General features: G+C 56.3%; 8 protein-coding genes across 8 annotated transcripts; 5 read left to right on the top strand and 3 right to left on the bottom strand.

Annotated features, from left to right (window-relative positions):
* Positions 1-625: 625 nt before the first annotated feature.
* CCM_07013 (uncharacterized protein) lies at positions 626-1,354 on the bottom strand (the record flags this gene model as incomplete). Its single annotated transcript, XM_006672151.1, has 3 exons — positions 626-1,018; positions 1,089-1,165; positions 1,231-1,354. 3 exons carry the CDS (start codon positions 1,352-1,354, stop codon positions 626-628), a joined length of 594 nt encoding a protein of 197 aa, XP_006672214.1.
* A 2,997-nt stretch (positions 1,355-4,351) lies between these two features.
* Positions 4,352-5,960, top strand: CCM_07012 (uncharacterized protein; the record flags this gene model as incomplete). Its single annotated transcript, XM_006672150.1, has 2 exons — positions 4,352-4,616; positions 4,678-5,960. The coding sequence occupies 2 exons, from the start codon at positions 4,352-4,354 to the stop codon at positions 5,958-5,960; spliced, it is 1,548 nt and encodes a 515-aa protein (XP_006672213.1).
* A 436-nt stretch (positions 5,961-6,396) lies between these two features.
* On the top strand, positions 6,397-10,520 carry CCM_07011 (uncharacterized protein; the record flags this gene model as incomplete). Its single annotated transcript, XM_006672149.1, has 7 exons — positions 6,397-6,402; positions 6,454-6,972; positions 7,029-9,158; positions 9,224-9,401; positions 9,466-10,050; positions 10,126-10,239; positions 10,294-10,520. 7 exons carry the CDS (start codon positions 6,397-6,399, stop codon positions 10,518-10,520), a joined length of 3,759 nt encoding a protein of 1,252 aa, XP_006672212.1.
* Positions 10,521-10,718: 198 nt separating this feature from the next.
* CCM_07010 (cystathionine gamma-lyase) lies at positions 10,719-11,951 on the bottom strand (the record flags this gene model as incomplete). The annotated part of the gene is made up of 1 exon (XM_006672148.1): positions 10,719-11,951. The coding sequence occupies one exon, from the start codon at positions 11,949-11,951 to the stop codon at positions 10,719-10,721; it is 1,233 nt and encodes a 410-aa protein (XP_006672211.1).
* Positions 11,952-13,816: 1,865 nt separating this feature from the next.
* CCM_07009 (C6 transcription factor) lies at positions 13,817-17,540 on the top strand (the record flags this gene model as incomplete). Its single annotated transcript, XM_006672147.1, is given in 7 exon segments — positions 13,817-13,887; positions 14,228-14,453; positions 14,471-14,613; positions 14,681-14,932; positions 14,963-15,008; positions 15,604-16,078; positions 16,105-17,540. 7 exon segments carry the CDS (start codon positions 13,817-13,819, stop codon positions 17,538-17,540), a joined length of 2,649 nt encoding a protein of 882 aa, XP_006672210.1.
* A 587-nt stretch (positions 17,541-18,127) lies between these two features.
* On the bottom strand, positions 18,128-19,039 carry CCM_07008 (ribosome biogenesis protein, putative; the record flags this gene model as incomplete). The annotated part of the gene is made up of 1 exon (XM_006672146.1): positions 18,128-19,039. The coding sequence occupies one exon, from the start codon at positions 19,037-19,039 to the stop codon at positions 18,128-18,130; it is 912 nt and encodes a 303-aa protein (XP_006672209.1).
* A 678-nt stretch (positions 19,040-19,717) lies between these two features.
* On the top strand, positions 19,718-21,746 carry CCM_07007 (peroxisomal targeting signal receptor; the record flags this gene model as incomplete). The annotated part of the gene is made up of 2 exons (XM_006672145.1): positions 19,718-19,888; positions 19,959-21,746. 2 exons carry the CDS (start codon positions 19,718-19,720, stop codon positions 21,744-21,746), a joined length of 1,959 nt encoding a protein of 652 aa, XP_006672208.1.
* Positions 21,747-23,792: 2,046 nt separating this feature from the next.
* On the top strand, positions 23,793-24,164 carry CCM_07006 (uncharacterized protein; the record flags this gene model as incomplete). The annotated part of the gene is made up of 2 exons (XM_006672144.1): positions 23,793-23,855; positions 23,925-24,164. The coding sequence occupies 2 exons, from the start codon at positions 23,793-23,795 to the stop codon at positions 24,162-24,164; spliced, it is 303 nt and encodes a 100-aa protein (XP_006672207.1).
* Positions 24,165-27,354: the final 3,190 nt, after the last annotated feature.

The following is a 27,354-nucleotide window of genomic DNA, read 5'->3' as shown; positions in this document are numbered from 1 at the left end:
AGAGGCTTCTGCACTCCGCTTCAGCCACAACACACTTCCCATCCTGGAAGTCGTTCGTGATGCTAGCGCAAGGATCGACAGTCACCTCCACAACAGCTTCGATCATCCTCTCCAGCAGATGCCCAAAATAGGCAGGAATCTAAACGTCCCAAGAATAGCTTGTATACAAGTCTGAATGAATAGTGTGGTAAATTCTAAATTAATTAAGAGTGTCTGCTTACTCCCTTCGCCTCTGCTATGGAATCATGGATGAAAAAGAGAAAAACACGCCCGCAAAAACAAAACAACAAGATTCAACTTTCCGACCTCATAGCCGTCCTTATCGCACTATACTACTGCGTATCCCTGCCTCAAGTGGAGGGCTGAGGAACTGGTGCACGATGGTAATACGAGGCACGATGATAGTAGCCGCGCCAAGCTCATCAACCAGATCAACTCAAGCCATCCCCCCATTCCGTCATTTTCGCATTCGTCAAAGTGTTGCGTCGTCGGAGAAATCAATCGTCAAAGCCAAAAGGCGTACTGGTCATAAAAATCGGTACAGAGAAGTGAAAAGGTGACGGGGCTGACTTCGGGGCCCCTAGATCAAGCCAGGCTGCTCGGGCCTGGCTTGAGATGGCGAAGCTTAGATGAAGTAAGCAAAAACGCCCACGGCGGCGGCGGCAGCGGCGATACCCTGACCAGCGGCCATGGTGGGAGCGGCCAGGCCGTGGCTGCTGCTAGTCGACGAGGCGGTACCGCTACCACCAGTCTGGCTAGTAGCCTGGGGAGAGGCAGAGGTGGAAGAGCCGGAAGCGCTGCTGGAGCTGCCCGTAGTGGCCTTAGTAGGGTCCTGGGTACCGCAGTGCGACATGATGTTGGTCTTGCAAGCCTCCTGGTTTCTAGCGTTGCCGACGTTCTGAGAGTTGCAGAGGTCGAAGAGCTTCAGGCAGATGGAAGTGGGCATAGTCTGAGCGTAGAACTCGAGACCTGGAGCGCTGTTATTGGAGCTACAGATGCAAGAGTAGTCGAGCGTGGTCTGGCGAAGCAAGTTAGCACGACTATTTCGCCAGTAGGAAGCGAAAGCGACAAGCCGCGTGGCAACTTACGGGAGAGCATGTATTCGTGCTGTCGTTGTTGTTGCAGAGCTGAGAGCAGCTATTGGTCTCGGCGCTGCACCACTGAGCTAGACGAGCAATCTGGTTAGTACGGGGTGATTGTTTACTATGGGCGTAGAGAGGGCGAGCTTACCTCGCTCCTGAGCAGTGACCTGGTTAGGGTCGATTTTCATGTCGAGCGAGCTGGTGTAGTTCTGGACCTGGGCGGTCGCAGCGCCAGCGGCAGCGAGAGCGAAGATGAGAGTCTTGACGAACATTGTGACTGTGTGGAGGGGTGTGATTGAGCTATGGCGAGAAGAAGAACAACCAGGTTAGCAACAGGCGATGATCAGAAGTCAAGCGGATGCCACGCGCAAACAGCGAGAGTCCGAAGCGGTGATTCGGGAGTGGCGAATGGGGAGGTGATTAATTACCTTGGGTATGGATATAAAATTAAAAGAGTTATTGAGACGAACTGACAAGCAGACTGGCGGATGCTGGAGCAGAGGCGGGCTGGGGGAGGAAGGAGAAGCAGAAGAAGAAGAGAAAAGAAGATCCGAGGCAGAGACAAATGACGAGAGGGCTTTTCGCAGTTTAAAAAAAAAACAGGCCTGGGCTGGGCTGGGCAGCGGCGGGCAAGCTCGTGGGTGGACGGCAAGAGCTGGCCGAACGGGTAAGAAATAAAAACTGGGGAAGCCGTGAGGAGTCTTGAAATGGGCGCTAGTCGCTGGGGCTACAGGAGGAGCAGGGGCCAATGTTCCTAAACTTTGCACTGTAAGTTTTTTGGTGGCGATGGGACCTTTGTGCAAACCGGCCCTCTTTAGTGTCGATTTTTCACAGCGGCGATTACCAATTACTACACTAAAGGAACCATTTTCAACTATGGATTCGTTCGTGATTGAGAAGCTTCAATTTTAGCGTCAATTGGTCCCCAGTGGCTGGTTGAGAGAGCAAAGGGCGAATGGTTGGGCGGGCAGGATGAGAGGCAGGATGAGAGGCAGGGATGGGCGCGGCAGGTACCAGATGCCCTCCTGGACAGAAAAAGAATGCGTCACGGCCTGATGCTGGCGGATGCTGGCTGTTGCTGGGTGCGTTATCAGGTTTGGGCTTGAACAATCAGCAGTGGTTGGGGGCTGCCAAGACGGCGCTAGTCGAGTCTACAGGCCTTTTTTGCAGGGCAACGGGGGTCTCCGTGCTCTACCTTGGCTGTTTTTCTTAGTACTGGTAATATCACTGGGTAACATATCGAATATTGAATGACTTGGGAGGGGGACATATGACGCATGCAATTTAGAAGTGAATGAAAGACAGCCCTATTTGTTTACGCGACACTGCAGAATTTGGCCGATTCAAAATGTTCGCTAGCCCACAGCTCGTCGGCCCACTACAGGCTCCCGATAGCGCTGGCCTGTTCCGCTGAAGGTGTTCGGCCGGCAGACTACAGTGCCTGTTGCAGCCGTTCAACCGTCTTGGCGCCTCTCATCAGCCGTGGCAGCCGTGCAGGCACCTCGCCGCTGTAGTCAACTTGCCCAAGAAGGTAATTGTACTCTGTACAGGGCTCTCGTATTCTTTGTGGGCTTGACCGGAACATTCGCCCCAGTGGACACCCGGCATTGGGGCCTCCCACTGGGGACACGCCATGAAGTGGAAAACTCTCATCCGCCATCAGCTTTCCCGTCTCTTTAATAACTAACTAACTAATAACTAACTACATACAGGTCGTTACTTGGTATCCATTGTGAAATACTCTTCACGTCCCCACCGTCCTTCCCTTCTTTTCCTTCCTCCCATCTTCCACATCTCCTCACCACGCCCTCACCTCCGTGTCGCATAACGGTGTCATACCCCAGGACTGCAACACACCCGTCCCACTGGAATGCGTCGCACTGGTTACATGATTTCACAGGTGGACATGTTGTGCCAAGTGCATTGTCCACTGACAACATTGGTCTCATGCATTTCAATTGACCCCACAGCAGCCGCCGATGCGATTCAGACGGAACCCATGCGCAGCTGCTCTTGTCTTTTTTTTTCCCTTGTTCCCCTCCTGTTGGCCGGCCTGTGATGATGATTACACTGTGGCGCAAACCACCCAGCCACCACCCAGCCACCCTCCACACCCCTCCAGCCACCAAGTTGCCAGATTGCGACGACGCAGCTTGGCAATCAAGCAGGGGACGAACCAAGCGTCACCAACTGTCGCAAGTTGAAGAGCTAATCAATTGTAATTTGTAAAAATAAACATGATGCAGCTCGACCTCCCAAAAACGCCCACCTCGACCCTCCACGTCTGCTACCTGCCTAACTCGGCGCTCGGTTGACCCTAGGTACGTACGGATACTTTACGCAGTATTAAATTGTCCCGCCACCTCTGCGCAACTATCGTGTCCTTGCAAGAGCGCTACCAAGGGCGTCCTGCAACGCAGAATCAAGACAACACATGTGTATTGAATGAATCTGCGCATACGGATACGCACCTCCCATTTGGCTACTTGGCGCGCCTTCTCTTTCCCCGCAACCATGGCCATGTCCGGTCGTACCAATAAAGCCATCTCGTTGTGCCACCCTGCACAAGCAGCTGGCATTACCTCTCCGATGCTACACGACATCCGAAATAAGTGACAGCCAGCGGCAACAACTTCGGTGCTACACAACTAGGCGAGGGTAAAGGGGCGCACCAAAGGCTAAATAATGGCGACTGTTCCGAGCCCGCTCTGTCGCTGTGATCCCATTCTGCGTCTAGTGCCGTGTCACGATGCAAACTTGGACGTGACTGGACACCGCACGTTGCAACCGATGTCCGTCACATAGCCATCGCTAGATGCACGAAAATCATCTTGTTGTTTGGTTCTAGAGAAATGTCGGCTTTTAAAGCTTCACATTGCGTGTTGCTCTCCCAGCCAAACAACACCTTCGCGCAGTGACATGGCCAAGGGCAGTAGAACGCCGTCACGTGAGACGACAAACGTCGCTTGTCGTGGTCGAATCGGCGACTGTATCCGTATTCCTCGTTGAATCCGCGCGAGACGTTTCGCAAGTCCAGCTGCCAAGGGAATCGAGCTTGTTCAACAAAGTGTTGCCCGCGCTTTTCGAAGGTGACATCCGCCAGCTCTCCACCCCCAGCCAGCTTTAGCGCCAACCGCCTTTGTTGGGCCTCGATCCCTGAGTGTCGACGTCAACAAATCATCAACCACACGCCATCCCCTGGTTCCGTCATTGGCCAAATCGGCACTGGCGCAGGGCACGTGGAACGCAGTACAAGAAGACGCCCGATCATGGACCGTCTCCCGCCGGAGCTGTTTGAAGAGATCCTGCTAGACTTTGCATACACTGCTACCAGAAATGACGTCTTGGCGAAGCGGCTTGTTTGCCGCGCCTTCAACCACGTCCTGCGGCCCCTTGGCTGCCGCACCCTCAGCCTGGAATCGACGCGACTGAATAAGCAGTCCAATGCTGCCAAGCCTCGCACCGAAGGCCTGCAGACAATAGGACATCGGTGCAAAGCCCTGTACATCGACATGACCCCCTTGCGAGACGACTGTATGGCTGCCCATGAAAGCCCCTCTCACTCTCTCCCAGTTAAACTGACAGTGGCCGACAGACGAAGTTGAGACGTTGACTCACATGCTGCAAGAGATACCCCAGATGAAGAGCTTCTGCCGTGCTCTGCGGTCTCGATATTCATTTAGCGAGACGTCATTTACAGAGACGGACTTTTACCGCTCCACCGCCGAGATTCTCTTCTACTGCCGCGATGTCGACCGCGTGCGCATTTGCCTCCCGTTCCCAGTCATTGGTGTGCAATGCAGTGCCGCCACGCGGGTTCTCGCCAATGCGCTCAAGGCCCTCGGGCAGCGACCCGACGAGGACTCGGTCCCTCTCAAGACGCTCGCGATTGAGTGCGTTCCCGAAGACACCTTGTGTGAGCTTTGGATGAATCCCTCTGATGTCATGAACATGCAGGCTTTGCTGCCGCCAGTCGAGACGCTCGTGCTCACTATCCGTCGTGTTTACTCTGGCTCCTTCTCTACCATCATGTTTGGCGTCGCCTTGTGGAACATGATTTTCACTGCCCGCAATCTCCAATCACTCTGTTTAATAGACGTGAATTTTGGCAGCCTAAACCTGTATGGTGTCTTGGAAGTGACGACGCTTGCAGACATGGATCACGTAAGATGGCTAGAGATGAGAATTCCTGGCCCTAGCCCCCAACTGATACCACCGAAACCTACATACCTTGAACTCGAGCATATTTCGATATTACCAGAGGATCTGCTTCGCATTGCTGTCGCCTTGGGGCCGTCGTTGGAGGAGCTTCACTTGTGCAATGTTTCGCTCATGACGCGCCAATCCACGACAGAAAACACACGCTCAGATAGGCATCTCTGGGTCGGTCACCCGAACGAGGACCCTGGCCACCGTCTGTGGATGGCGATGCGATTCCGCGCGCTGATGCCCAAGTTGCGCGTCTGCCGCTGCTCCCACCTCACCTACAAGCTTTACACCGACCTTGCGGACCCCATTTGCGAAGACTTTGACTATGCCGACCCCGCTGGCATCGGCCGGTCTGTCTCCCAGCGCTTCGTCGAGGTGGTCATGGGCCTCGGCCAGCCGACTCTCCCCTCGGGCGAGCCCATGTACTGGCGCCCGCACGACATGGAACTCGGCCACCTCATGCACAACCTCGCAGTTCGGCGATCGCGTATCCCCATGTCTGAGCATGACTACTACGCCCATCGACTTGCAGCTGTCGGGGGCCAGCCCGACTATCGGTACAGCTTGGACGGCCTGTTCCGCAACTGCGCTACCGGATCGCGCCGCGAACTGCAATACATTCTGGATAGGTTCCAAGAAGGAGTCACTATTCTCAAGGAGCAACTATAGGACGTAATGGAGTCTCGTGCCAATCTCGCACCAGACCTACTCGCCACAGACCCAGACGTGGGGCGGGTGAATAACAGTATCACATCGGTGACACCAGAGAAGAGAGGACCATGCATAATAAAGTACTCTTTGGAAAACCGCACATAATACTAAACCATCAGTACGCCACAATATGCGAAGAAGGAACTGACGTTGTAATGTATATACCGACTATTCTTCCGTAAAAGTGGCTCATTCATTCTCACGTTTCTATTTTAGGGACCGGGAAGGCCCGTAGCTAGGCCCGTAGCTAGTCCGGGAGTAGTAACAACGTAACCTGCACACCGAGTTGCCATCTTCCGTGACAAGTTTGGGTCATGAATGATTTTCATTCAACCAAAACTCTCTATTTTCATTTGCATGATTCTTTGAAGACTGACTCAACAGAACAACCTCCATGACAGTTCGCCGAGGCCGAAAGAGAAAACGCCTGACGTGAGCTAACCATCTCTAGTTATCCGTAACTAGCGCTGACTTGCACTACATACATAGCCTCACCCCCTGTGGCGTCAAAGACGAGCCAGCTCAACTTGGATTCTTCAAATCGCTTCTATATTCTCAAAAATATCAGCCCAAGAAACCTGCCTGGAATGAAAACAACACCCTAGAAATGCCGCCGTCTCGTGAAGACGACGAGTCCGTCTCCTCTCGAGCAGCCCACGACCGCGCCGAGGCGGCTCGTCCGAGTGACCCGACCTCATCAGTGCTGCACTACGTGCAACCTTCAGATGGCAAGCTCGCGCCGCTCATCGTGCAGAGCTTCCAAGACGCGGTGTCGCTGCCGCCGACGCGGCTGTGGCAGCGCCTGGGCACGACGCCGCCGTCGCCGACGACAACCCTCGGTAAGATGAGCTACTGGATCGGCGCGCCGGCACTGGAGCCCGGCAGCGCGCAGCTGCGTCTTTCTGACGCGCGGGCACTTGGACAAGCCGGGCTGCGACTGGTACTGTCGTGGCCTCTCTCCTGCATTTTCGTAAACCTCATCTGCCGCCCGTTCTTGTCAAGGATGGACGTACTGACAGCGCCTAGTTTTATGGCTTTGAGTTTATGAGCCCGCCCTTTCAGTCGGCCCTCCAGACGCCCGGTGCTCAGCTGGCGCGACCGGATGTTCGGTACCCGCCGGTCCGGCATCTCGGAGCCTCTGAAGCCGGGGCACCGGGCGCAAGGCCGTCACAAGCGTCTCCCGTGCAAAGACGCGCCTACACAGACGACATTGACCTGGACACGGACATGCCGGCCACAGAACCTCCGGACAGTGGCGGCGACGACGCGGTGCACACAATCCTGGTCGAGGCGCGCGACCAAGGCGCGGCCTCGCGCCCCCGGCACCTCTGTTATATCCGTGATCCCGCCCTGGACGAGTACGAGACTATCAACGTATCGCAGTTTCTGGACCAAGAGGGCGACGACGTCGACATGGAGTTCGTCTTTGTGTCGTACACGCGCGAGCAGTTTCGTGTCGCCACGGACGAGGAAATTGACGCCTACGCGGGCTACCCCGACGAGGCCACGCGAGAGGCGAACCGCCAGCTCGCGCACAACGACCGCGCCACGCTTGTCGGCTGGGGCCTCGACGCCGCTCGGCGCGCGGGGAAGCGCGCCTTTTGGATCGACTTTGAGTGCGTCCGCGACCGGGACGGCGTGGCGCGGACGTCGAGCAAGAGCGACGACGTGTACCGCATCTGCGACGTGGTGCGCGCCGCGCACTCCATGATTATCGCCATCAGCCCGCCCGCGTCCGACAAGGTCGCCGCCCTCCTCCGGACCGACCGCCAGGCGAGCGGCGCCGAGCCACAGGCCACTACCAAGTGGCTCCGGCACTGGGGCTCGCGGCTGTGGACGCTGCCCGAGCTGCTCCTCTGCCCCGGCGAGCACCGCGTGCAGCTGTACGCCCTCGGCTCCGGCTCCGGGCCCGTGGCGGCGCTCGCCAAGCGCAACTTTGCCGAGCGCGCCTGGGACGACGCTGCGCTCGTCCAGGAGCTCCTCCACCACTACGAGGGGTCCGCCATCCTCTCTGGCATGCGTCTACTTGAGACGGCGCTGGCGTGCTTTGCGCGCCGCGGCACGCACTCCTTTAGCCCTGGCGACGTGGCATATGCTCTCATGGGCCTGCTGCCCACCGGCCAGCGGCCCGTCGTGCACCCGGGTGACTCGGGATTTGAAGCGTTTGCACGCCTGTCGCTCGCCAGCGACGCCGGCGCTTTTCTGAGCCGCATGGTGTGCCTGCTACCGCCGCCGCCGCAGCACCACTATGACGTCGCCCCGGCCTGGTATGAAAATGTCAAGGATACGTGGGGTGCGCGCGTCCGTGACGTGCATCCCAACAGCCGCGTTGTCGGCATCGCGGCCGACGTGCGCGATACGCTGCTGCTCGACGGGGTGCCCGGTGCCGCCGTGCGCTGGGACGCGTTTGACGACGACACTGCACGGCAGGCGGAACTGGCGGCCCCCAGCAAGACGCTGATATCGCTGCTCATAGCCTCGGGCGGCCTCGGTCTCGGCGCCGCGGCCGTGCTGTGCCTCGCGGCCAACGTGTCCGAAGGCGGGCATGACATCTTTGGTGGCAGCGTGCTGCCCGGCGTCATAATGGTGGGCGTGCTCTTTGGCGCGCCCGCACTCCTGGCGCCGGCGCTGTATCTCTTCCACCAGCGCGGCGGCGGCCACACGCGGCGGCAGAAGCACGCCCAGGCGCAGCTGGTCGGCGTCGAGGGGCGAGTCGCTGCGGGTGTCGTGGAGCGGCACCTCTGGGGGCGCGATAATGGCCTGCTGACGCTCATCGACGCCGACGCCGATGCGGGCAGCGGCAGTGCGACGTGCCAGCGCAAAATGTTTGAGTTTACGCTCGTCGACACGCACATGATGATGGTCACGCATATCAGGGCGCAAAAGCCCCCGGTTGCTGCGTTTGCCGTCGGCGCTGCCGCGCACCAGCAGCGTCTATTGCTGTGCTCGTACGATGCCCGTGATGATACGTTTGTGCGGGAGACGGTTGTGCGGGTTGACAATGCCATGGTGGACCAGATGCGCCGAGTCGACCGGGCCCGGCTGCGTCTACACGCCGCGGCTGCCTGGCCGCCCGGCGAAGAGGTGCCGGTGACTGCCGCGCGGGACTCGGTTGGTCGATGGCAGCAGGAGCTCCTTTTTATCTTCTTGACTCTTGTAAACCCCTCTTCATTCTTCTCCCCTTGTCGTGTTTGACGAGACAAAGCTAACTAGGTTGCTAGATGGCAATGGATATGCTTCTGCCGCTGTATTGGGACTCTCGGGCACAGTATGGTTATAGCGAGGGGCATCGCACGATGGCATACTGCGGCGCCTTCCTGCTGGCGCAGGCACCCGCGTTTCTTCTCATCACGCACCAGTCTCTGTTGCGAGTGGTGCCGCAACTCGTCCTCCTACACGGTTCGCCGTCCACCCCCTCTGAAAAACAAGAGCTCGCCCCACCGCTAACACGGCAATATTGCAGCCTTCTTGCCCGGCTTCCTCGCCCTCCTTGGAGACAGCAACACCGGCCAGGTCCTCCGCGGCCTCGTCTCCGGCGCCGTGCACGGCACCGCCTACCCCGTTATGGCCGCCCTCGTATGGCTCTGGTGGTGGCGACCCCATGACCCGGCGCAGCTCACCGCGCGCGTGCTAGCTTTTGCCGCGCTGTCGCTCGCCCTCCCGCTACTCAGTCAACGCGCCGTTGCCCGTCTGCTGCCCGACCGGATGCTCCGCCCCTACGCACTGTACTTCCGCGACGTGGTGGCCATCATGCTGCAGGTCGCTGTCGCGACGTTTGGACGGCGGTGGGTCGGCCGGCCGGACGAGGTGCCGTGGCTCTCAGCACGTCTTAGGAGGCAGATGGCGGCGGGTGCGGACGGCGGTGGGCCTGGGAGGAAGTATGACGTGGTGCTGCCGGTCTTGTTCGCAGTATCGCTGCTCGCGCACCTTGCGACGGATCTGCCCCGCGGGTTCGCTGCCACGGCGCCGCTGCTCGGGCTGTTGTGCGTCTACGCGGTCGTGATCATGGCTTGCACCGTGTGCGTGACTCGCTTTCCGCAGAGCATCAGTATGAAACCCCTACAACAATGCCACTCCCGCACACGTCGACAGAAGCTAAAAAGAGACTGACCACTATCCACAGCGCTGCTTCTCATCTCCATCATTGCCCTTTCCAGCGTCGGCTCGGTTTGGCCAGGCCGCGAAGACGCATGGCTCATCACCATGCTCGCCAACCTGCGCGTCCTCTTGCTGCCATGTACGTAAATGCATCTCGTCTCCTCTTCACGACAACGCTAACGGTATTGGAAAGTCGTTTGGGTGCTGGCCGACGCGCTGCTGGCCGCGTGGCCGCGGAAGCTGCAAGCTCTCTGCCTGTCGCTGGCGGGCATGGCGGCGGACAGCCTGCTCAAGACGACGACCACGTTGGTGTCTGCGTGGCAGATGCGGGTAGGAGCCGGCGCGGCGGCCATTGCGTTGCTTGTCGGGCTATGGGTGTACGAAAGGACGAACCGACGTGGGCACATTCTACTAGAGTAGTGATCCCTATGAAAAAAAAGTAAAATTCATTGTTAGCTCTGGGGCGTGTTGTAGCCTCCATAGAACGATCGTCATCTAGATCTCCCGGCCGAAGCCACCCGATACAAAAACGCAGACATGTCTATAATATTCTTTCCAAAGTTGACCATTTCGCTTGTTGTTCATATGTACGTAACTCTCTCTTTTATTTATGCTGTCTTAGTTCTTGGAGCCTGACACGGCAGCCTCGAGAGCTTGGAGGACGTCGTTCTTGAGGTCTTCGGCATCCTCAACACCGCAGCTGATGCGGACGAGGTCGTCGAAGACGCCTACAGCCTCGCGCTGCTCCTTGGGGATGCCGGCGTGGGTCATGCTGCTGGGGAGCTCGACCAGCGACTCGACACCACCGAGGGACTCGGCTAGCGTAAAGATCTTGGTAAGAGAGCAGAAGCGCTCGGCGGCGGCGTGGCCACCCTTGATGCGGAACGAGAGCATGCCGCCGCCCATACCGTTGCGGTGCTGCTTTTTGGCAATGGCGCGGTGCGGGTGGGACTCCAGACCGGGGTAGTTGACGGCGACGACGTTGGGCGAGGCCTCGAGGGCGGTGGCGACGGTGGTCGCGTTGTGGGTAGCCTCACGGGCTCGCAGGTGCAGCGTCTTGAGACCGCGGTGGGCAAGCCACGCGTCAAAGGCCGAGGGGACAGCGCCAATGGCGTTTTGTAGGAAGCTCAGGCGCTTGTATAGATCATCCGAGTTGAAGGCGGCGACGCCCATGACAACATCACTGTGGCCATTGATGTACTTGGTGACGGAGTGCACGACAATGTCGGCGCCGAGATCCAGCGGGTTCTGGACGTACGGGGACAGGAAGGTGTTGTCGACAACAACCAGAATACCGTGGCGGTGGGCAACGTCGACGACCTGGCGGATGTCGACCAGGCGCAGAGTCGGGTTGCTGGGGCTCTCGATCCAGATGAGGCGGGTGTTGTCGTTGATGTGCTCGGCAATGTCGACCTCAATTTCGGGGGTGAAAGTGACCTTGACACCGTGGGCCTTGGCGACCTGGGTGAAGTAGCGGTGGGTGCCGCCGTAGACGTCGGAGACGGAGATGACATGGGAGCCGGCGGCGAGGCTCTGGAGGATGTTGGCGGTGGCCGCGGAGCCAGAGGAGTAGGCGAGGGCGTAGCGGGCGTGCTCGAGGGCGGCGACAGCTGTCTCAAAGTTGGTGCGGTTGGGATTAGCCGAGCGAGAGTACTCAAAAACGCCGACGGGCTTGCCGACGGCGGTCTGAGCAAAGGTGGTGGAAAGCGAGATAGGCTCAATGACGGCGCCGGTGGAGGGGTCGTGAGGGGAGCCAGCGTGGACCGCCAGGGTACCGAAACGGTGCTCAGGTGTCGGGGGCCGGGGCGGCGTCTGAACAGAGAGCTGTTCTGTGGTAGTGGCAGGAGACATCTTGGTTGAGGTGCAAGGACTGCTGTATGTGTGGTGAGAAGGTGGTTTTGTAAAGAGAAAGCTATCCAATTTGGAATCGGAGTAGTAGAGATGCAAAGGCGCAGATTTCTACTCCGGGGGAAGCGGGCAGCTCTATTATTAATAGCGAATCTGAGCTAGATTTTTACTGTCCCTCTTTTGAGCCGTAAACGCAACAGGGGTTGGGGTTCGGTTTGTGACGGGCTGGTGGGTGTGAAACCTGAAGCGAAATGTGGATGCACACCGGATACCGGTCGTGAGATGGATGGTGGTGGTTGTTGATGCCGCGGTCGGAAGCTGTCGGCCGGATGTCGGAGCGCAGATGCGATGGCGTCGAGCTGATGGTCAGCTGGACAGCGATGATGGGTGCTTGACGGCAAAAAGGCGCAAATTGTTTCAGATGGGAGAATGATAGAATCGCCAAACGTCTTGGAGTGCGCCGAGTTGATGTACTGGTTGCCCTAAGTAGTCCACAATGGAGGGGCCGGCAATTGCAAGGGAAAATTTCTTTTCGAGAAAAAAATAAGCTTGTAGTGGTCGCGAGATATCCACTGCCACTGACGTCTAGAGGTCCACTTGAGTCAGTGAGGGGAGCTTAACATGGTGTCATTCCAGTAGTTAGATGCTTACAACAGAGTAGCAACGAGAAGAAATTGATATCGTGGACGGACGGAAGACGCTTTGTCCTTTGCAGCCAAGATGTCCAAGACGGGGGGAGACGAGGTGCAGGCGGGAAAGTATTGTATAGGTGCGACAGATGCGGCTGCGACGGTCGAGGAAGAATGGTGATGCAAGTCGCGAGATGGAAGAGATGGCGACTAAGCAGACTTATATAGCAGTAGATGAAAATAGACGTCAGAAATGGTGGTACCTCGGCGAAGTAGAAAAGCTAGAGCGATGATGACATTTGAGGGATGGAATCTGTAATCAGCTTAAAACGGGCGTTTGTCATCATCATGGCTCATGGCGGCGGTCAAGGTCCGCACTGACGCGAGAATGCTGCGGGCTGCCAGGTGGTGCCAGCTGTCGACGAGGACGGGCCGCCAGGATCCGATCTGTACTCGGTACCTCTGCCGAGGCCTGCTATTGGCGTAGACTGCCCCGTAGCAGGTACAACAAACGGCCCAGCCGCCTTAGGTAATGTGTGTTGTCCGTCCCGGCGCGGTCGATGGCGCCATCGCTTTCCGCTTTTCGCATTTGGCAGGATTTTCTCTCGTGGAAGAATGGTCATATTCCATATTCCATATTGCCCGCTAGAGCCTTCCATCTCCAGTCTGGCTTATGGAAGCTGCGACCTCAAGCCTTTTCGCCGCCTGCACCTTCCAGGCCGCCGCCTAGCCCTGCCTAGCCCAGCCCAGCTTTCTGTGAGCACCACCACAGCGCCGAATACAACGAGACTGGAGTGACTGAGTTCTCCAACTCGTCGCTGCCGGTCGTAAGAAAACGACAGGGACAAGCCGCTGGCGTAGCATCAGTCAGCAATGATCTTGTTGGCACGCCGGCACCAAGCTGGCGGCGCTGCTGCCATGGGCATCCTCGAGCAGCCGTGTTGCCGACTGTAGGATAGAAAGCATAGACACTGCTTCAAGGAAATATAAAAGGCTTGCGCTGCTCCTCAGCGGGAATGGCTTTCGACTGGGCCATCGGAGACGCCTGAATTGGGGTCTAATAAATGAGAATTGTTCAGGCCTTGGGCTCTGCTCCGTGGTTGATGACTGTGCACTGTTTTTGGTGATGCCGTTGAAGAAGCGAGGTTTCCATGGGCAATAAAAATTTGGGTTGCCTTGTCGATGAAAGCCCACATTCAAGTGGTAATTAATTCACACGTAAAAGTAACGTCGCACGCCATGACGGGCCATCGGCCAAATGGAGATGCTTGCATTGATACTGGGGGCGATGCTCCGAGATGCCAGCTATAGTGTGCCTCACCGTGGAGTTGTACGGTGACTTGTATTACATGCTGCTTGCTTGTGACTGGTCCAACGACGTCTGCTTCTATCCAATACTATGACTGTGAACTCACAGCATCAAGTGTTGAGCCACATGTCCTTGGCGCATCTTGTTCGACTTGGGAATACAATCGAAAGGAGGGATACATGACGTAGTAGGCACAATTGATTCAAAGAAGAAGGGGAAAGAAAAAAAAAACCACCTTTCATTTTTTTTCTTTAACAGCTGCAGCTTTGGAAACCGCCTGGTCGCGCAGGGGTCTCTTTGGCGCAACAGGTAACAGGTGTCCTCGGAAGTTGGGTAAGCAGTAAGGATCAAGCCGAGATACGACCACTCTGCCAGGACATCCTCTATCCCAATCGGCACGGCACAACCTTTTATACGAAGTACCGACTGGACTCGTTGGTTCGGAGCCGGCGCGGCGAGTTCGGCCGCGTTGATGAAAAAAGCCGGACGGCCAATTCCCGGTGGGAAGGGTGCTTTACCGAACGATTACGGCTGGGGTCGTACTTGTACCGAGCCGGCTTCGAGCCGGCACGGTCCCAAACCAGGCGGCAAGCCAGCCGTGGCTGAGCAAGGGTGACCTGGTCGCCTTGCGCGGAACTGGGGATACGACTTCCCGCAAGCACGGGGGTGCAGAGTTTGGCTCTTTTTATCTACCAGGCTACGTCATCTGCAACCTCGAGCTGGCAGGGTCATCAGCTTTGGGAGAGCCATGGTTGCGTTTTGGCCGATTTCGCACCGACGCCTTTCTTTTTTAGGCACGTAGATAACGGACAAGCGTTTCTGTACACACCAGGCATCATCGGCCGCTTGGCGACAAAAGGACCTTGTGATGGTTCTGGGCGGGCGGCGTGGGCGGGCTTTGGATCAGGATTAGCTGGCAACGGGGGGGAAAACTCCGCTGAAGGTGCTCATCGGCGAGCTGACAGACAGGCCAGGTGTGGCAGTGCTTTGCTGCTTGGATTAGGCGATTGGCACACATTTAACCCGCTACCGTCGCTGCGGGACCTGTAAGCTCCGCTGCCTGGATAACGCCACAGCGCCGTGCCATTCTCCATTCTAACAAGGGAGGCTGCGAGGTCTCAGGTCAGTGTGAAATGTGCGTCTGCAGGTCTTTATTTGAAGCTGTGCAAGTAGTTGGTTGAACCTTTTTTTCAGTCTGGAATTGATGGTTGCATCGTTTTCTAACTAAGTTACTCTCTCTGTTGCATCCTTTCTTCTGCTACACAGCTAGGGTTTGTAACACTTGGTAGGTGCCTAGTCGCGTCCTAGGTACCAGCTAACACGAGAGTGCTAGCTAGGTAGGTAGCCTTGGTGCTATGAGGCATCTCAGAGCCTCGTTAGATTTACGACATTAGTTACTGATGATTTCGATCACTCTGGTAATAGTAAATCCGTAGCAGCCTGTGCCCGGACAGCAGCCCCTGCATCTCGGCCGACCCGTCGTCTCGTGGCTGTGCAGCCAGACAGCGCCGAATTTGTAGCTGCAGGAGCCCTGGGGCAGCCCCTGACAAGAGGGGGTTCTCGTTCTCCCAGCTCCTAAAAAGGTATGTGTACAGAGAGGTACCTGGTACGGAGTACTCTGTACTCCATCGAGGAAAAAAAGCATTAGTTAGGCCCACCAACAACTGAAGCTGACCCTGTCAAACCACCACCACCGCCCTATGCTTCTTTTTCCTAGCGTCCATCTCATTTCCCATCATCTCGAATTCGCCCGGCGTCATTCTCTTCTTCCTCCATCTCTCACATCTTGCGTTGCCTCGTTCAACCGTCCGACAGTGAGCCCTGCGGCTATGCCTCAGGAGAGCATTCAACTTGCTCCCCCAAATACCACCCCGACAACAGCCCAACGCCCGCCAGACAAGCGCACCAAAATCGCACGCGGCCCTGCCAATTCGTGATGCCGCCTCGTCGGTCTCACAAAAAGTCGCGTGCGGGATGCCGCAGGTGCAAGAACCGCAAGATCAAGGTATGTTCCTCTGCTGCCGGTTGCTACTGGACCCTCGCCGTCTCGGTCGAGCTGCTGTTCGCCAAAGCGCCGCCGCCCACCACCACCTTGTTTGCGCCCGCCCGCCAGGCTGATGCTGATCCGTGCACCCATCCCAGTGCGATGAAGTCCACCCGCGATGCGGCAACTGCGTCAAGCATGGCGTCCTGTGCGATTTCGAGAATCCCAGCGAAGTCTTTGATGAGCTCACTTCCGTCGCCACGCCCGTCGCCACGCCCGCCGCACGAAGCCCACCTGTCCCCTCGCCTAGCAGCCTTTACAACAACAACAACCACCATCACAACGGCCACAACGGTCATGCCTCCGCTACCAATGGCAATGGTGTCAACGGATCACGACCCTCTCCAACAAGACAATCGCCGATTCCTCCACCGCTCGTCTCCTCCCCGTCTGCCACAGAGTCTCTCCACACCTCGGCCCCTCAGAGCGTCCAGAGCGGCCCGGCGCCGTCATTGTCAAGGGCACCACCCGCCCGCCCCGTCGATCGCATGCTCGAGCTTCGTCTCTGGCACCACTTTACGACGAGCACTTACCGGACCCTTCTTCACAACGTACCCGCAGCCGATGACATTTGGAAATATGAGGTCCCAAAGCTGGCCTTTGCCGGCAAAACCTATCTGGCCGACGCCATTCTAGCCGTGTCAGCTCTCCACCTACGATCTCTAAACCCCGACGACAAGAATCTCGTTCAGGCTACTCACGCCTACTCTGCCTCTGCGCTGGCTGACTACTGCTCCTCCTTGGCCGGCGGTATCCAAGACGAAAACGCAGAGGCACTGTTCCTCACGGCCTGCCTTATTGCTTTCCAAGCGACTGCCTCTCGCATTTTTATCAAAGACGATGGCGAAATGACTCCTAGTGCTGGCAAAGGCGCCTCCCGATATCCTCTACCCTTAGCTTGGTTCCATGCCTTCCAAGGTGTAAAGACTGTCGTCGCAACCTCGTGGCAGTGGATCTTTAACAGTCCCACTGTTCTCGCCGTCATCAACTCACAACCCAGTTTCCAGCTCGACATGAATCTCTTGGGCACCACTTCTTTTTTCGGTCACCTTCTTGAAGGTGTCGAGGAAGAAGTCTCCGTGGAAGATGCCCAAGCGAACCTGCTCTCTCAGCAGGGCTATATCCACGCCGTCTCCGTTCTCAACTGGGCCCATCAAAACCCTTATCCGCCAGCCACGCTCGCATTTCCAGCCGCCGTTTCTAAACGGTTCGTCCAACTCGTCGAGGCCAAGCGCCCACGTGCCCTCGCCATTGCTGCGTGTTTCTTTGCGCTACTAAAACGCATGGATAATGTATGGTGGCTGGGAGACGTCTCGAAGCGCGAAGTCATGGGGCTTGTCAGCCTGTTTGAGCCCGGTTCCGGCTGGTGGCGGCATCTTGAGTGGCCGGTCCGCATCGCGCTCTGGGACGGCGACCCCAACGCCATACCCGCCTCCGTCTGGGGAGCCGAGTGCGAAGAGGCGCCTTCACCCGAGTATGGCCTGGTCGATACGATGAAGAATCACGTCGAGCTTCTAGCGCGCATGAGCCATGCCATTCCCCAATCGCCAACGGCAGACTTGACGGACATTACTGGAGAGCTGGGCTTTGCTGCTGTGCCCCTGGATTAAGGGTGGATGGAAGCGAGGCGTTTGTCGGCGCACCGTACTAGGACACTATTTTCATTTTAAGCGTGGGTTAAACGGAACGAAAAGCAATATTTCGGGCTTGATAAGCATGGGAAAGGGCGTTGGTTGTGGCAATCCTGCCACTGGATGTCTGTTCTGAGACCTGACATTTTTGTCCTGGGTGTTTACTGTATCTTTTTTTATTTCGTTTTTTGTTTGGGAGATTTCTCCCGTGTATATAAATGCTATGTTGGGACAAGATGCGCCCTGGGATTGATTGGCAGCGTATTGGGTGGCTGTAGCGATTCCAGGTGATGATCAGTTATATGCTTGGATGTGTCAAGGGGTGACTCTGGCTGGCTGGGTGTCATGCCAATAAACAAATTTTATATTCAACGCGCAGTGAACCTGTCATACGAGAACATGATTTATCGTCTGGTCATGACTATTCTTAGCTAACGAAATGGATACCCAGATATACCAAATAACGCCGAGCCCATGATGCACATTGTAAATAACACGAGGTCTGCAACCTATTTGGTGCCTTTTTAGTCTTTTCTGCTTCCTCTGAAGCAAACGCACGTCATCGCTTATTGCTTGGAGCGCTTGGTCGCTTCCTCCTCGGCGACGTCCTCGACGCCGACCTCTTCGTCATCCAGCCTGCTGCGCTTGAGACCCTTCATCTTTCTCGTCTGCATGGTGCCGAGATCCTGCTTGCCGGTGTGGACGCGACCAATCTTGTCACCCATGGTGTCCGTGGTGATGTTCTTCTTGGGGCGCTCCACGAGGCCGCGCGGCGTCTTCATGGCGTCCTTGAGCATGGCCTCGTCGGGGACGCGCATGCGGCCGACGTGGAAATCCATGCGGGGCCCAATCTCGTCGACCTCGACGCGGGGTAGCTTCTGCCCGCTGCGGCGGGTGCGGATGAGGTAGACGCGCATGTGCAGGACGGGCTTGGCGTCGACGGTGCGCTCCTCCTCAGCGGTGAAGCTGACAATGTACTGCAAGCCCTCGACGTCGATCTTGTCGGCGGGCTCGCCCTTGAAGAAGTCGATGAAGAGGCTCTTAGCGAGCGTGTACTCGTTGGCGACGGGGCTCTCAAAGGCGGTGCCGGCAAAGAGCAGCATGGGCCGCTGGCCGATGCTGAACTTTTTGGTCTTGAACTGCGCCAGGGCGCAAAAGGTGGCCGGGTCGAGGTGCAGCTCGAGCATGTCGAGCAGCTTGTAGCCAAAGGTGCGGATGAGGGTGATGGCGTGCGGGCGCTTCTTTTGGCTGCTGCCAAAGAGGAGCATGCTGGCGTCGTTCTTCTCGGAAAAGAACTCGAGCGAGGTGGCGTCCTCAAAGGGGTGGATGGGGTTCTTCTTGGAAAACTTCTTGGCATGCGGCTGGTGCATCGAGTAGAGGTCGTTGAGGGCGTCCTGCACGACCTGCGAGCAGTTGCCGCCGCGGAGGACGAGGCACGTCTTGGGGTTCTCGATGGGCTTGGGCTCGCGGGCGGCCATGGCGCGCTTAGAGCGGGCATTGCGGGGTTTTCTGGGGTTTTTGTTAGCTGCTGAACAGGATAATATTTATGTATGATGGGTATAGGATGGGGCCTTACACTGTACGAAGCATCTTGGCGGCGCAATGGTTGTTGGTTATATGCTTGGCTTTAGTATCGACCGCCTCTGTATTTTTTTTCCTGTATGGCGGTTGGAGAAAAAAATGTCTTATCGATAAAGTGATTGCCGCTAATCTCTAGTGGGTATCTCTGGTGGGTAGCGTACATCGCTCGCCTACAGGCAAATAGGCAATCGGTAAAGGCCGTTCCCCGCAGTCACGTGGACTGCCCAACTCCGTTGCTTCATAATCACAAAGGCCGCCTGGCCCGCCTCTGTCACTGCCTTCTGGACGGTCCGGACACCGGCCAGCCTCGGTAGATTCCCCACGCCCAGGCCGAGCCACAAGCCTTAGCCTAGCACCTTAACCTGTCGTTCCGTCGACGCACTACTACCCCAACATTTGATTCTCCCCCATCTTCTTTCCCGGTCATCCTCCTTTGCATATTTTCCTCTGTCTGTGATCTGAGCAAACCCCTCCACCGTCGAACACCAACGCCACAGATCTATATAATCCTGCCCACCGCTTTTGTCGCCACCCCGCCTTGCGAGATATTCCGCTTTGCACTTCCTGCCGCCATCATGTCGTTTATGGGTGGCGCCGAGTGCTCGACCGCAGGCAACCCCCTCAGCCAGTTCCAGAAGCACGTCCAAGATGATAAAACACTACAGCGCGATCGTCTCGTCGGTCGCGGCCCCGGCGGTCAACTAAATGGCTTTCGCAGCCAGAGCGCCAACGCTCCTCAAGACGAGGTACGAGACGCGCGCTCGTGCCGGTTATAAGCTTGTGACATTACTAATCGCTTTATGATTCGGCTTTCAGATGATGAACGGCTTTCTCAATGCCGGACCCAATATGCAGCAAGAATTCCCCATGCAGGGCCCCGTCATGAACCCCGTCCAACATGCTCCCATGCGCGCCAGCTCAACGTCACCGACATGGGCGCACGACTTTAACAGCCAGCCTGGCATGGAGTCGGCCTTTAAGCCCCCGAACAGCGCTCACTTCAGCGCCGAAGAGTTTGCCCGCTTCAACATGAACGGCCAAGGCTCGTCCGCACGATCCAGCCCCATGCAGGCCAACATGTCAGGCAGCCAGATGCAACGCCCGATGATGAGCAGCGGTATGGGCATGGGCATGGGCATGGGCATGGGATACGGCATGGGCGGATCTATGATGCCTATGTACCAGCAACAGCAACAGATGCGCAACCAGCAACAGCAACAGCCACAAGATCTCAAGGGTAAGGGAAAACTTGTGGAGCTTGACGACAGCAAGTGGGAGGAGCACTTTGCCCAGCTCGAGCTGGAGGACCAGACCGAGGCCGCCGAGAAAGCCAAGGAGAACCTGGAAGCCAGCGCCGCCGAGCGCGAGCTGGATGAAATGGACCGGGCAATGCAGTCCGAGACGAATGAGTTTGGTGACTTCGAATCCCTTTGGCGAGGAATACAAGCTGAGACGGCTGCTGCTAGGTCCTTAGTTCAAGACGAGTCGCTATTCGACCAATTCGACACCGAGTGGACGAACGATATGATCCCCGACCTGCAGGGCCTCGGCGACTGGGGCCGCTTCGGCGATCCCGTCGTCGAGAACTACATGTTTGAGCAAGAAAACTTCTTCAAGGACGAGAAGAACGCCTTTGAAGAAGGCGTGCGCGTGATGAGGGAGGGCGGCAACCTGTCCTTGGCCGCGCTGGCCTTTGAGGCGGCCGTGCAGCAGAACCCCGAGCACGTTGAAGCTTGGGTGTACCTGGGCTCGGCGCAGGCGCAAAACGAAAAGGAGACGGCGGCAATCCGGGCTCTGGAGCAGGCGCTCAAGCATGACCCCAACAACCTCGACGCGCTCATGGGCCTGGCCGTGTCCTACACCAACGAGGGCTACGACAGCACGGCGTATCGGACGCTCGAGCGCTGGCTGTCGATCAAGTACCCGGCGATTCTCGACCCCAAGGACATCCACCCACCCGCCGACATGGGCTTCACGGACCGGCAGATCCTGCACGAAAAGGTGACGGACATGTTCATCAAGGCGGCGCAGCTGAGCCCAGACGGCGAGCACATGGACCCGGACGTGCAGGTCGGGTTGGGCGTGCTCTTTTACGGCGCCGAAGAGTACGACAAGGCCGTCGACTGCTTCCAGTCGGCGCTGCACTCGTCGGAGCTCGGCACCATGAACCAGCAGGAGCAGCTGCACCTGCTGTGGAACCGGCTCGGCGCGACGCTGGCCAACAGCGGCCGCTCCGAGGAGGCCATTGCCGCGTACGAGCAGGCGCTGTCGCTGTCGCCCAACTTTGTGCGCGCGCGCTACAACCTCGGCGTGAGCTGCATCAACATCAGCTGCCACCAGGAGGCGGCGTGCCACTTCCTGGCCGCGCTCGAGATGCACAAGTCGATTGAAAAGTCGGGCCGCAGCAAGGCGTATGAGATCCTGGGCGAGGGCAGCGCGGCGCAGGTGGACGAGACGCTCGACCGCATGTCGGCGCAGAACCGCAGCAGTACGCTCTACGATACCCTGCGCCGCGTCTTTACCCAGATGGGCCGCAGGGACCTGGCGGAGAAGACGGTGCCAGGCGTGGACCCGGGCGTGTTTCGCCCCGAGTTTGACTTTTAAAATAAGATGACAAAGGAAGAAGGAAAAAGCAGGGAGGATCGAGGTTGCATCTGAGGATGGTACAGGGTAGAGAGGATGTGGCGATACCAAAAGAGGAGACGTGCACATGTGTTCTCCGATGTACATGTAGAATATAAATGAGGCTTGGATTGAGTATGGGGAGAGAAGCAAGAATGAACCGCATAGGCTTGAACGGATGATACTGGCATGGTACGCATGATGATGGATGACAATTCATTGCATTTTACGATATGACTTGTTCTACGTTGTGAGAGTGTGTGTTGGTCGATGGCTGTTACTTACCACAGCCGCCTTGGGTCCTTTCACGGAGCACACGGAGCGGCGGAGATGGTGCTCGGTTTGGCCGGACATCAGGTTTGGGGACCGCCAGAACAGCTGCTGTAGTACGATTGGTACATGAAAGTACCTTGTGGTATTCCTGTTGTGGTCTTTGACATGGTAACCCCGGCCAATCTAGTGGACCAATCCAATGGACCAGTCCAATGGACCAATCCAATGGGACCAATCCAATGCGTACACCTGCCAATAAGAAACTGTAGATTTCGTTTAGATTTCGGTTTCACATGTCTCATTCCAGTAACCCGTTTCGCGTAGCGGACCGGACCAACTGCTCCAAGCAGTGTTTGGAATCAAGAGGATGACGCTAGATCCCCAGAGGCGTTTCTGTTGGTTGGTCCGTTTGTTGGTTTGTTTCTCGGTGTCGAACCCTGACGCCTCTTGTCACAGCCAGCGACAATGGGAGGGCTCGGTCGCAGACCGGTGTTTGTCTCTCGTCAAGAATAGCATCTTGGGCTGCGATCGGGCCGGTTGTGACTCGGCCGCATGTCGGCGCCGGGAGAGGGCGTATACCACAGATCTTGCAAACGCAGATCCTCTTGTACCGATTTACCGGGACCGCGGGTTTGGGACCTAGCGTAACCTTGCAATTAGCTCGTGGAGCCCGACGGGCTTGAATCTTTGCCTCGAGTCCATGGACCATGAACTCGTGGAATGCCCAGGGTGCCGCCGCAGGGGGGGGGCGCTGCTATGAGTCTGCACGAATGATGATTGAACAGTGATAACCTTGCTTCTTTTTCCTTATTGATTGACTTGGTTCGTTCACTGGCGGTGTGATTCGTTTAATTCCGTTTTGTTTGTGCCTATATCCGAGTGCCCATGGTGTCAAAACCTTCACGGAGCTCGGGCCGCTTGGAAAAGTAAGGGGGGGAAGTTCTCACCATGTAACATGATTCCGCTCCTTGGCAGATCTTGGCAGATGATCTTGGCCATCATGCCCATGTTTTCATGGGTATTGGCCTGGCACGATCGTTCCCCATCTCGGGTAGGGACCCCTACTTGCGAACTGGAACATTGCGTGCAGGTTTATCCGACACACAACAGAAACAAAAAAAAAGAAAAAGTGTCCGACAACATGTGTCGCGCATGAGTTCCGTCCATGACAAATAACGTGAAGAAGAGAAATGTAGGCGAAATGTCTCATCGCGCGCCGCGTGGAGTTGGGGGAGGGGCAAAAGAAGCTGCGAGTCTGCGACAAACGCACGATGACGGCAACTTGTGAGACAGGGTTTTCCGCGAAGCTGGAGAGGGGTGGGTGGCGGCCGTGCCTGCCGCCCTCGGCGGGAAACAAAATTTGGCCGAAACAATGCCGCGACGTGATGAATGCGTCTTGTTCAACATGTTGGTTAGAGGGTCTGGGAGAAGCATTCGGGGCCGGTTTGCTGTTGTGTTGGCCTTGTTCTCGACGGCAATCCAGGATCTGATTTTGCTCGTCACAATCGAATGGAAAATCTGAGTCGTCGTTTTGGGATCGTCTCTTTGTACCGGGTTACAATCTGGGCAGAGTGCTTGCATTCCCCGCGCACGAAGCGATCTGCTGCAGACACAGGGCACAGGGGGGGGGGGCGGTTGAGACCGATGGACTGAAATGTGATGCGTGCCATGATCGATACGGACGGAACACATTCCGCCTCGAGCAGTGCTTTTTTTGACGTGCTTGCTGTGTCTTGGTCGCAACCTGATGCAAGCATGTCACACAAGAATAAAAGGGCTCTCACGAATCACACAAAATCACCTCGACCCAGCAGCCAGGTTTTCTTCCACCCCCCCCCAAGGATAACCTGTTCGCGTTTGGAGTAGCCAGTTGGACAAAAGTTTCAGGGTCCGCGCCGTCTTCCCGAGCGCTGGCGCCGCCGCCACGGGTTGGTGCGACACGCGCACCAGATCCGCGGGGGTGGTGGACACACCCTGCTCAACATGGGTAAAAAGAAGAATGAGGAAAAAAAAAAGAGCTGCGGCGTGGCGCCAGATGGTTTACTCCAAAAGGAAGAACAAGGCAACGGTGGCGCGGCTGGCTGTCGAACAGGCGTACGAGACATTCTGGCTGGCAGCAAGCCGTAGCCGGGCGCGCGGTGCTTGCGTGCATATGGAAACCCTGCTAGTGGAAAGATTGGCGCAGACTCAGGGGTGTGCGAGTGTGTGTGTCCTGGTGACCTGGTGTTGTCAGTTGGATTTGATCAAAGAACTGGCATGTGTGCAAGAAACAGAGTCCCATCTGGTGCGCTTGCAGTTTTCCGACCCTGCCACACAGCGGAAAAGACATGCGGGCAGGCATTGGGATGTGATTGACTTGGATGCATGGAAACGGGACCTCTACATCGCTCACAAGAGTGAAGAGTGAAAGCCAAATGTGACGGAGAAGAAAACGACATCAGAGCGTTCATCATTCGGCGACCAGCCGGGTTCTGTGCTTGTATCATGGCGCTCCGCCATGCAGCGCCTCGCCAACGGTGGTCGAGAGGTTGTCCACCGAGAGGCTGCACTATTCATCACCAAGGCACTCAAGAGGCGTCTTCTCATTCATATGTAGTATGCCGGCGGCAAGACGAGCAGGCTCATTCGTCCAAGTCATTGTCGCTACCGCCACTTGGTGCCAATAGCTTGATGTTGTCATGTCGGCCTAAAAGCAAAAAGCAAAAAAAGAGTGTGTATGTATAGAAAAAAGGAAAAAAGAAGAAAAAAGAAAGCATCGTCTTGCTCTGGCGCTCGTCGCACGTGAGCCATCATCTCCGAGCCACGTTTGTGCCAGGGCAGGGAAAGCAATACTATTGATTGGTGGCGGCCGGGCCGGGACAACCTGGGACCAGCAAGGTAATATCTGCCTTGCCCTCCAGTCACACTGATAGACTCGACTTGCATCTACTATTGCATCAAGTAATTTCCAATTTCCATGAGCGAAATGCCCGAATGTAGCCCTCGGCTAGACTCAAGCCGCCGGGGGGAGGGGAAGGGGGGGAGCAAGATGGTCGCAACGGCTGACTGTGCCGTATTACTTGCATGAGATGAACAAGAATTCAAAAAGCTTGGAGAGCCATGTGTCTGTGGATCTCACCGGCATAAAAGCTATTACTGGCCAGCGCTACACGATGCTGATGCTACGTAAATGAAGAGATACCGAAATGCGTTGCGGAAGCAGCCATGCGTGCGAAAAGGGCGGTTTACTAGATTCCCGCGATAGAGTTTGAACCCTTTCACAACATTGACTATTTTGTACGTGCGATGCCAAGAGCATCGACTGCCAGGTGTGCGTCTAGCGCATCGCACCAAGTCATAATTGGAAAATTGGAAAATTGGGCAATCTGGCCAGCTGGTTTAACTATGTATGTACCGTCAACGGGGGTTTATAATGCGATGGCCAGCTCATCATTTTTCGGAAACATGTCTGATTAAGCACAGCCTTTTTGCAACACCCACGGGCTGAGCGGGAAGCCGGCATATTGCTCTGATATACCTCCAGGGCCTCACATATTATCGCCATCCACCCTCACACTTTTTTGCCTTTTTTTTTTTGGGCGAATGACTGTCGTTACGCCCTGGCATGGTGGCTTTGAGGGGGCGCATTGACAGATCGACTTGTCGCTCGCCAACCTATTTCCCCCCCTCCCCGCTCGCAACGGCCGCCGCTCGGGCGATGACCATCGTGCTTGTGCCTGGGCGGCAGGAAAACTAGTTTATTAGCACGACATTTGCAATATGAATGTAGACATTTTGTCGCAGCCAACGCAGCGCAAGGCCACACCTTTGGAGAACGGGCAGAATGTGCGATGCGGCCGAGACAAGCTGCAAGCATGGGTTGCAACGACGCACGGCCATTGGAAGGAAGAAAAAAAAATAAAAAAATAAAAAACCATGGCGGGCCTATCCTTGTCGTTCTGGCCTCCAACGCCTTTTCGACAGAGTTTGTCGAAATGATACTAGTTAGTAAGACGGTAACGATAACGTATGTACGGGCGTGACTGCTGTCTCAGGTCACATCACGGTCTGGATTGCGGCATCGCACGTGTACTGTCGTGACTGGAAAATGTTTTGCCAGACAGAGAAGCGGCCGGAGTCCAACTGATGCCGTTGAATGACTGTGCGACTATATCCACATGCGAATAAGTAATCTTGATTATGACTGGTACATTCATATACACAGGGAGGTCAAACATCTGTCAGCTCACAGACGCTACTTGCACACGATGCTTTACGCAGGGACAATCGGCCCGCCGCACGGGACTTGATGCGTAGAAGGCGGGGGAATTATGCTTTCGAGATGGACGACAGGCAAGACGGATGACAGGGAGACATTGCATATTGAGCGAGAACCCCCGCCGGCCTCTTTGCTTCCGAGAATCGCATGAATGAGCAATGAAGAGACGAAATGGCCGTGGGGCTACCAGGCCAAGAAAGCAATATTCGTCATCCATTGGGAAGGAAAAAAGCAACAGTAAAAAAGGACGGTGGTGATGGAATTGATGGTCGCCTACACGGACCCGGGGAGGGTCTGTCTGCAACTATGAGCATAATTGGTGGCTTGGCTGAATGCAGCGAGGATCCGAGCAGAGGGGAATGGATACGCAAAAGCAAAAACGTAAAGGTGGAAATGGATATGAAGAAAGCAAATAATCGAACCGTACTGATAACTACGTGACAAAGACTGGGCGTATAGTGAGTGTGTAAGTAGTTAGTTGTTCAGTATAAATTGGTTAGGTAGGTAGGGCGGGCTCCCATGGCCCACAAGGTTAAAAAGAGGGAGCAACGAGGAAGAAAGGATAAGCGGCAGAATTGGCCCAGACCGCTTGGATGATGCTCATCAGATGCCTATCCACCAGGTGGTTCTGCTTTGACGGCATCGGGGAATACGGGGAAGGGGATGTTGATGGACTGGTTGAACGGGCAGGCAGTGGTGAATGTGAATGCATGCACTGAAATTGCACCTCGGTCGATAGTTGCGGAGTAGTAATCAGTAATCGGCGAGCCCTGAGATGAAGTGAGTTGCCTGCCAGCATGTCGCAGGTGAAACCCTGTCAGCAGCGCGAGATCCGGCTGACGGAACGGGGGGGGGGAATCAATAACCGTGGCACGGATTTGGACCAATAACCAATAACCATGGACGAGGTCCGAACCCTCGGCTCTTTTTTCTTTGGTTCCCCTGATCTGGGCTAATAATCTGTATTAGTTACAATTTCATAATTTGGGCTGTGTTGATGAAAAGCTTGGCCAACTTTTCTTCTTTTTGTTGCATCGTACAACGACGAATAACGAATGA

Source organism: Cordyceps militaris, assembly GCF_000225605.1.
Source record: "Cordyceps militaris CM01 unplaced genomic scaffold CCM_S00005, whole genome shotgun sequence".
In the NCBI taxonomy this organism is placed as follows: domain Eukaryota; kingdom Fungi; phylum Ascomycota; class Sordariomycetes; order Hypocreales; family Cordycipitaceae; genus Cordyceps; species Cordyceps militaris.
Note: the sequence above shows the minus strand (reverse complement) of the source record. Positions and strands in the feature narration are given on the sequence as shown.